At 38.8% G+C, this 9,992-nt stretch overlaps 1 protein-coding gene across 2 annotated transcripts in view; it reads left to right on the top strand.

Annotated features, from left to right (window-relative positions):
• The first annotated feature begins 1,100 nt into the window (after window positions 1–1,100).
• Window positions 1,101–9,992, top strand: part of BTLA (B and T lymphocyte associated) — a 34,252-nt gene continuing 25,360 nt past the window's right edge. Inside the window, exons 1-3 of one of the 2 annotated variants that reach the window (XM_029939317.1) lie at window positions 1,101–1,567; window positions 2,648–2,788; window positions 3,968–4,150. In XM_029939317.1, the coding sequence (XP_029795177.1) occupies window positions 4,063–4,150 (88 nt within the window). In that variant the 5' untranslated portion in view covers window positions 1,101–1,567; window positions 2,648–2,788; window positions 3,968–4,062. Of the gene's footprint in view, window positions 1,568–2,647; window positions 2,789–3,862; window positions 4,151–9,992 lie in introns of those variants that run through there. The other variant, XM_029939318.1, reaches the window with a different exon arrangement.

The following is a 9,992-nucleotide window of genomic DNA, read 5'->3' as shown; positions in this document are numbered from 1 at the left end:
TATTTCATATTATTCAGCTATTTAAATATATATTACTTGGGGCACCTGGGCGGCCCAGTTGTTTAAGCAACCAACTTTGGCTCAGGTCATGATCTCATGGTTCACGAGTTCAAGCCCTGTAATGGGCTCTGTGCTGACAGCTCAGAGTCTGGAGCTGCTTCGGATTCTGTGTCTCTCTCTCTTGGCTTCTCCCTCACTCATACTCTGTCTCCTCTCTCTCAAAAATAAATTTAAAAAAACATTTAAAAATTTTTAATGTTAAATATATGTTACCAGAGTGTATTCTTTCTAAATCAGCTGGAGAAATGCTTGTGATGGGCCAGGCAGTGCAATCATGCCAGGCAGCTGAGCAGACCACTAAAAATCGGCTCAAGGCCCTGGAGAGCATGCCTCCCTGGGCTTTCTGAGTTTCCTTTCAAACAATTATGTTGGACAGTTGAGAACACAGTTGACCTTTGAACAGCATGGGTTTGAATTGAGCAGGTTCACTTACACATGGCTTTTTTTTTTTTCAATAAATATTTGGGAAAATGATTTGAAGATTTGCAACAATTTGAAAAACCTCACAGATGAACCCCTCAGCCTAGAACTATAGAAAAAAATAGGGAAAAAGTATGTCATAAATGCATAGATACTAGTCTAGTTTATTATTTACTACCATAATATACACTAACATACATAAAATATACACAAAATACAGAAAGTTAAAAGTTAACAGATCTCACACACACTTAATGGACTGTACATGGCGGTATGCACAGTTGAGAGAAATGTAAACAAACAGACATATATTAAATTGTAATTGCTTAAAATGTACCATAGAACATTCTGTAGGGCTGTAATCATTTCATAGCCACCTCCTGCTGCTATTACAGTGATCTTGAGTGTTACCAGTATCCACTTAAAATGCCCTGTGAGATTAACAATCTCTGTGTGAGCAGTTCCTCTCTCTGGCAAATTGTAGATCACAGTAAAAAGTGATCTCTCCTGGCTCTCGCTATTAATACTTAAGTTTGGGAACATCAAAAGTTATTTTGATGAGCACTGGGTGTTGTATGGAAACCAATTTAAGAATAAATTATATAAAAAAATAAAAATAAAATTGGGATATGTAGCCTCAATTCTGTGAGATTCTCATCCAATGGATGTAGAAGGGATCTGGGAATCTCACACGGTATATAAAAAATGCCCAGACTGATTCTAAAGTACAGGCATATTTGGAAACTAATGCTATCAAGAACATTGATGAGGAGAGGACAACAAGCAGTAGAGTGGAAAAAGTTTTAAATGCTGTACTACTTTTGTGGTAGAAGCTCTGCAATATTTTCTATTGCATGAAAACATTGGTGCTAAACATTTTAATGTTTATTTTTGAGAGAGAGAGAGACAGAACACGAGCAAGGGAGGGGCAGAGAGAGAGGGAAACACAGAATCTGGTGTTAGTGGTGAGACCTCTCTAGCATCCTGCATCTGTTTTGTGATTGCTGTTTTTCTGACCCTCCACTCCCAGGGTAAGAATGCTGGAGAAAGTACAGCTGCCTCATGATTCAGGAGAGCAACCAAATCTGTAAGTGAAGACTTTGCCTTCTATGTAGTTTGCAAACTAAGAAGTTTGCAAAATGAATTTTATTATTTTTTTATTTTTGAGAGAGAGAGCATGGGAGAGGGACAGAGGAAAAAAGAGAGAGAATCTTAAGCAGGCTCCATGCTCAGTGTAGAGTCCAATGGAGGGCCCAATCCCATGACCCTGGAATCATGACCTGAGCTGAAATCAAGAGTCAGATGCTCAACTGAATGAGCCACCCAGGTACCACTGTTTGCAAAACAAATTTTAAGAAGCCAAATTCTACTTTACTTTTTGCCTTTCACAATAAAATTGGAGATAGACTCATATTTTTAAAATTGTTTCTAAAACACAATGCAATCCCCTTTTAAAAATGTACTAAATTCTTTAAATTTGCACATTTAAGTAAAAAGTAATTTTTAAAGTTCATTTATTTATTTGGAGATAGGGGGATGGGGAGAGGCACAGACAAAGGGAGAGAGAGAATCCTGAGCAGGCCACATACTATCAATGCAGAGCCCAAAGTAGGGCTTGAACTCAGGAGCCATGAGATCATGACCTGAGCTGAAACCAAGGGTCACATGCTTAACCAACTGAACCATCCAGACACCCCCAAGGTAGGGTGTCTGGGTGGTTTTAAATAAAAAAGTACATGATTATAATGGAACGAGGGTCAGATTGGAAAGTAATTACTAGATGAGGTAGAGATTTAAAGCAAAATGGACTTGTAGCTGAGCTAACAAATATTGGAGCCAGGATTCTTTCTATTCTTCTTCACTAGAATGAAGACAGGAGTGAGATTCTGAGGGGGAGTTCTGTCTACAGCGGGTCTCCCAAGACTACAGCAGTGGAGGGATAAAGGGCAAAACATGCTGATAGAAATAACAAAATAGATATCTAAAAAAATACACTAAATGTTACATAAGATCTTTTCCAAATGTTACCTAAGTAACATGGTTTTTTTTTTTTAATATAGAAAAACATCTTAAAAGAGTGGATCATAAAGGTTTTATGCTGAGATACACAAAGTATATATGGCTTCTCTCTGGTTTGAGACAATATCCTGAGATCCTTTTCTTACAGTTTATGGCTTTTGACTTCTGGGACCATTTTAGAGACATAATGAGCCTTGCCTTGGCTGCCACAGGAAGTTTGCATTCCACCTGGAGCACCAGAAAGAAAGTTTATAAATGCTATATAAATATTTCACAGGATGCTTACTCGGTAAGTAATGGATGCTCTAAGATGATAGGTACAGTTGCTGTATGGTAAACTGTGGTGGCTGAAACGCATGAATATTTCAGTTCTGACACTAAAGACAGATATGAGGAGATCACAGTACTCATTCACTGAGCTCTTTAAAATCAGGAACAATGGCTCATGCATCTTGGTGCCTCCAACCATCACACAATGTCTGTTTAAATCAATAAACACAATGATAACTATTTTTTTTTAACTTGTGTATTTAAAACCATTGAAGATTGGCCTTGTTAGAAAATCATCAGCCTCTGGGAGAAAGACTTACAAAATCAACACCTGGCAATGACCAGAGATGTCACCAGATTCAGTTTCTCATTTGGAATCTCAAATGGGTGAATTTAATCAGCTTCTATAATTAGAAGCACAGCTAACTTGGAGAAAACAGTCCTAACTCAACCCTGAGCTATCTGGTCTTAAACTTTTCCATTTCTTCCTTTTATTATTTCTATTCAATTTCATCGAGACAATAACCACATGAAGAATGTTGAAAATGGAAGTTTCCTTTCATTGATATTCAAGATGTCATTTAGCTCGGAACTTTATTTAGAGAGAACATGGAGCTAATATTAATGATGGTCTAGTTCCATTGATATTTAACTACAGATTAAAGACATTTGCCCTTCCCTCTGTTGAGGAAGTGCTTCCTGTCACTCATATTCTCCATAACCTCAGAGAAATCACTGGTATAATGACAATAAGCATTCTCATCTTGCCATGACATGATGTTTGGAAAGAAAATCTAAAACCTTTTACATAAAAGAAGTTTTGTAATCTAATGCTATGAAACAAGAGAAGCCATACTTACCATAGGTACTTTTTACCATGAATTCCGTGAACCTAATTTGATTGAAATCTCAACCTAAAGATTGCAACAGTATAGATTTCTTTAAAGTTTGATTTTTTCATGTCACGGAACATGAGAAAAACCTCAATGTGGGGCAGAAAGGGTGGTAAGCGGAAGGAGAAGTAAAGGACTGAGCTGCTTTGCAGATCATAGTGTTTGAAAGTGAGAAGCTGATTTGACATGAAGCAAAAACCACAGAATAGAGTACCACGTAATCTTTCTGCTCACTTTGTTTGACAAACTTATTCAAGCTCTTCCTACTATCTTCTGCTGCCTTCTTGCTCTTCTGTATTTCACAGATGTCACTGGGGTAAGTAACCTGGTCCAATACTGAGGAATTCAAGGGAGGAAGAGAAGTCTACTGGAGGTTTTCCATCCCTGATATGCACAGGAAATGAAGAAATCGCCTGGCATGCTTGGAATTGAGAAATTGTTCTGGGTGCTCTTCCTAATCCCACATATGGGCGTCAGGAGTATCAATGGTAAGGCACTTACTTAGATAATGTTTTGTTGTATTTCCCAGGGGGTGTTGGAGGTAATAGTTTTGCTTGCCAATGTTAGTAGGTTGTATATTTCTGTCAAGTGGATAATGGTAGATGAAACCACATAGTGAAGTTTGATCCGTGAGCACATTCTAGAACATAAACCAAATAAGAACATGGGTTTCAAGTCATGGCTAGGCTGATTTTCTTAAAAAACATGTTCTGATCAGGGTCACTTTGGTGGCTCAGTTGATTGAGTGTCTGACTCTTAATTTCGGCTCAGGTCATGATCTCACAGTTCATGGGATTAAGTTCCGCTTTGGGATCTGCACTGAGAGTGCGGAGCCTGCTTGGGAATCTGCTTCTGCTACACTCACACTATTATTTTTCTCTCTCTCAAAATAAAACATAAAAAGACAAGAACCATGTTCTGATAGTAAGGAAAGAGAATAAAGTACAAATTTATCACTATTCTTAGCAAAAATGCTCTAGATGCTGTCCTGATGGTGACTAAATAGCTGTTCTTTTCCAAACTGAAGCAAGCAGAGTGCTATAGTGTTCAGTGGGGTATGTGTTGGATAACGGGATAATCCTGGCTCTGTGGTTACTCCTGAATAATGTCACCAAATAACATTGTGCTTTTTGCTTCAGTGGGGTGTGTGCCAGGAGAATACTGAAAGAGCAAATGCTCAGAAATCTAGGATCAGAGCATTCTGTCATTGCTTCCATTAGGTGAAAGAGAATGGTTCCTACTTGCGTGTCATATGACATAGAAAACAGCTTGGGTTCTTCCTAGATGGGGTTCTTCTGCAAAGATTTTATGTAGGCAAAAAAGCAATGTCTTCCTCTGGTGAGTTCCTTTGCTCCCTGACATTGGTATAGTGGTCCATATATTGGAAAGGCTATAAATAGCTAGCAGACATTTCTGATGTTCTCTGGTCTGATTGTAAATATCCTGCCTTATTATCCTCGCAAATATGCATACTCCTATTTGTTTGTGTGCCATGGTTTAAAATCAGTAAATATGGTCACGAAATCCTACAGAAGGTCATCTTAAATTCTGGAACAGCATGGTTTGGAATTTGTCTCCATGATGCTAGGATGGCTCACAACCAGGTGCAAAATAAAAATTCCCAGTTACCTAAACATTTTCATGTGTACAAATATTTGGTATTGGGTATTATGTTGATGGGGTGCTTAGATGGCTGGCTGGGTTTTTCGATTTCCATCAGATGCCTAAAATCCCAGTTATAATTGGAATCAAATATTAAATAGAGTCTGGAACGCCTGGTCGGCTCAGTCAGTTAAGCGTCTGACTTCAACTCAGGTCATGATCACACAGTTTGTGGGTTTGAGCCTTGTGTCAGGGTCTGTGCTGGCAGCTCAGAGCCTGGAGCCTGCTTTGGATTCTGTCTCTCTCTCTCTCTCTCTCTCTCTCTCTGCTCTTCCCCCACTCATGCTCTGTCTCTCTCAAAAATAAATAAACAGTAAAAAAAAAACCAGAATTTATACCAATTTGAAGAACATATAAACTATCCTTTGTGAAATGGAGTAAGAGCATTTTCAATGATATTTCACCCTGGGAGGTGGACACAACTTCTATTTCTTTCCCAATATGCTTACAAAACCATAATGGGTGTGGGCCTGGGTTTGTTTACTGACTCTGCCCATTGCTGTGTGGCCTTGGTTAAGTTTCTTCTTCTCTCTTATTCTTTATTTCCTCACTTGTAAGATAGAGATAGTGATTGTTCCTAAATTATGGGTCTATTGTGAAGACTTTAAATGTATTAATATGGGTGAAATGTCTAGTATAAAAAGTCCACATAATAAAAGCTGATGAATGTTAACGGTGTTTTTGCTAATATTACTTTTACCAAGCAAACCTCTCAAATATTCAGTTAAATGGCAAATAAATGTTAACATTATCATTTGAAATAGTTGAGTTTTAAAGCTAAATAAAATGAAAAAAAAAAGAGAAATATATTGCACAATATGTTTAGCCCCGACTATAGTGGATCCAATTATTTGGAAAATGAAATAGAAAGCCTCCGACTGGGGGCCTGGGTGGTTCAGTTGGTTAGGCATCCAACTTCAGCTCAGGTCATGATCTCATGGTTCCTGATTTGAGCCCTGCATTAGGCTCTGTGCTGACAGCTCAGAACCTGGAGCCTATTTCGGATTCTATGTCTCCCTCTCTCTTTCTGCCCCATTCCCCACTTGTTCTCTCTCTCTGTCTTAAGAATAAATAACATTAAAAATTGTAAAAAAAAAAAAATAGAAAGCTTCATACAAAGTACCAGCCAGGTATATTATAAAACAGTTGATAGATTGCAGCATGACTTGCATACATTTAAGATACAGATTGAGAAAAATGATGACATGTATTCTTCCAGACAGAGCTAAAGACTCTGTTCCTTAAAACAACATTCGTTTTAACATATATATTTTGGGGATTTCCTGTGATTTATTTAATTATTGAATTCTTTACACTGGAACAATTTCACAATGCTTAAAAATAATTTTTATAGAGGCGCCTGGGGGGCTCAGTCGGTAGGGTGGCTGACTTCAGCTCAGGTCATGATCTCATGGTTGGTGGGTCTGAGCCTGGCGTCAGGCTCTGTGCTGACAGCTCAGAGTCTGGAGCCTGGTTCAGATTCTGTGTCTCCCTCCCTCTCTGACACTTCTGTCTTTCTCTCTCTATCAAAAATAAATAAAACATTAAAAAATATATAAAAAATAATTTTTATAGATTTCTTTCCATCCACTTAAAAGCAGTACGATTGGTGTACCTCTTCCCAGGAATGAACCTGTGTCTATGAGTACGGTTGGAAATAATGTTATGTTCTCTACAAACGTCTTGTTTAAAATTCTTTTTTATAATAAAATCATGCTTGCTTGCTTTTGGTGTTTCTCAAAAACACATTAGAGGGAACGCTGCCTCTTGGTATCTGGGTATGATTTCTGTCCTGATGAAAGTAATAAAGGTGTCAGCACCTTCCCTTCACGCACAGATGGGCAGATTGTACGGAAAAGAACGAGGCCACAGGTGGAGACGCATGCTCCATGGTGCGGGTCCAGCTATGAGGCTTTGGACCGAGGATTCTGTCTCAAGCAGGCAGGAGTACTACAGGTAACATCTGGATATTGCTTGGCACTATATGTGATCTGACATGAAGACAGTAGTAAATTTTTGATTGCTGTTTATTGTGGTTAAAAAAAAAAAGCCCTAATCTAGTCTAGTACCTGAGGACACTTAAACTTCCATTGAGAATACAATAGTTAGGGCCAAGTCTCCATCTGGCTCTTCTCTGTGTCGTCTTTCTCCTTCATCGTGATGTTCAGGGTGGCCCATGGATCTGCACCCTACAATCGCACACAGATCGTGCTGCCTCACCACAAACTGGCCCTATCCTTGTGTTCAGGTAGAAACAGGGCAGAAGGTGCTCTGAGCCTGTCTATCATTTTTGAAGTTTCTGTTTTGTAACACAGTATCTTTTTCAGACATTTCTATGGCTGTAGCTATCCCTTCCTATTGAAACATGTACAAGGTATTCTAGAAATAGAAATCCATCTTCTGCCAAATGGCTATGTATTGTTATTATCAAAATGTCTGCCACAAAATATGATTACCCTTTTAGGTAAATGTCTAGGAATCTATTCTGCAGCTAAAGGACTTCATGGACTAAGGCATGAAAAGATTAACTCCTGTGCCCATAAGAGCCTTGAATAGACTTTCCTAACACTGATAAGCTCTTTAATTAATAGTTCCTTCATCTGTCCCTATCAAAATTTTCTCTATTGTAGTACTAAAGTCAAATGCTGGTTATCTTGCTTCTCTGGGGCTTTCCTACTTAATTTTCCTTATTTGTGAGTTTCCTCTTAAGAGTTCAGAATTGTTGGGACTCCAGGGTGGCTCAGTCAGGTGAGCATCCAACTTCAGCAATGGTCATGATTTGGAGGGTCATGAATTAGAGCCCTGCCTCAGCCTTGCTGCTGTGAGTGCAGAGTTCACCTGGGACCCTTTGTCCTTCTCTCTCTCTGCCCTTGTCCTCCCTCTCTCTCAAAAGTAAATTAGAAAAAAAAAAAAAAGAGCTCAAAATTATTGAAGGCAAAATCACAGGCATTCATAGTCAGGCTTAAAAATTAAGTCAATCTTTTGCTGTGTTTCTTGAAACACAGTGGCAGAGTGGTGAGGATAAGGAACTTCAGAGCCAGACCTTCTGGATTTCTGTCCCGTCTCTGCCATTTCCTGGTCCTGTACTTGTAACCATTGTGGTTCTGTTTCCCCATCTAAATATTGGGGACAATATTGACAGTGATCTTATAGGATTTTTGTGAGTATTAAGTGAATTAACTCTGTAAAACATGTAGAACACATTAATTTTAACCTTTATATCTTGAGGATTTCCCATGATTTCCTTGATGCATCATTAAGTGTTGTGTACGTTTAACGAATAATGTTTTCTTTTTCTTTTAGCCCAAAATTTAATTAGCTTGATAATTCTCTTAAAGTAGTATTGGGAGACCATCTCTCATTTGGAGTTGAGAAAAGTTTACTACAAATTCCATATCATTGTCTACGATCATCCACAGTTACCAAGAAATAACAGTAAGAGTTTGGTAGTCATGTGAGTTGAGTTATATTGTGTCAGCAAGCTGTTCAGTCATATGTAATATACTTCACTTTTCTAATAGTCCCCATTCTCTTTTTTCCAAATAAGCTCAATATTATCCACCTATCCCCTCATGGTTATGGACTCTGGTTTACATGCTTAGCTCTGTGGAAGAAATTCCTGTGTGCATGTGTCTTTATGTACACATGCAGGGCTCTCATTTTCTTATGCTCAGAATCATAATTTGAGGTTCACTTTGAACAGAGTCCAGGAGAACGTTGGAGGGGCCATCTGTGTCAGTCATAAGGAAACCTCCGATTTAGCTGGTAGAGCTAACTTCTCCTTTTCTCCTTCCGGTTAGCCGTACTTATGTTGTGAGAACAACCTGGAACTCACATGTCACAAATAGCTCATTGTCCAGAAGCGGCTATAAGGCAGGCTGGGACATTTAGGTTCTAGCTGGGTGGTCATGGCCCTCTTTCATTTTATTTGACCATATTAAAGGAGGAGAATTAATTTTGGGGTACTATTGACAGTTTCTGCTCGCATGGATATTGTTAAGTATCTTCTTGGGCTTTGAAAAAGCCAGTGAATCTCAGTGTGATCTCTGGGGTAGGGTGCATTAGGAATGTGAGGGAGTGCCTGAGAAAGAAGTAAAGATGGACTTTCCCTAAGTCTTTGGAGTAACATATAACCCACATTTGCTCTGAGCATCACAAGTAACCACATTATCACTGAAGAAATATTTAGAAATGCTTATGTTGGTTTCTGATACATTGACAAATCTCTCTTTGATACTACTGGCCACGGCTTCTAAGTATGCTCCAGGCTTTTTACGCACTGATTTTCTTCCAGAAGGCACTGTGATCAAGGTGGAGGGTCTAGCATTTCTGAAGGAAAGGGCCCATCTGTAATAGGCAGTCAAAGTCTGCCAGAACTATTCTTTCAGTTATCAGTTTGAGTCATTGTTCTTTAGGGCTCATTAAACTGACTAAAAACATTTGCTCCTCCAGAGAGAGGATTGCAGAATTTGCCAACGAACACTGCACTAGATACTCATTCTTGTCAAATAGGGTGGGAAGGACTCTGAAGAAATGGAACATACATGAATCATTTGACTAGAGAGACAAAGTCAGTGACAAAGGGACATTTATCACCTGGTAGAGATTTAATGGGGAAGTACTGAGAGAAATCTTGGAAAAGGTTCCACCTTCAAAGGTATTTTTACT

Source organism: Suricata suricatta, chromosome 5, assembly GCF_006229205.1.
Source record: "Suricata suricatta isolate VVHF042 chromosome 5, meerkat_22Aug2017_6uvM2_HiC, whole genome shotgun sequence".
Lineage (NCBI taxonomy): Eukaryota > Metazoa > Chordata > Mammalia > Carnivora > Herpestidae > Suricata > Suricata suricatta.
The sequence above is the reverse complement of the archived record's forward strand: the minus strand, read 5'-3'. Positions and strand labels throughout refer to the sequence as shown.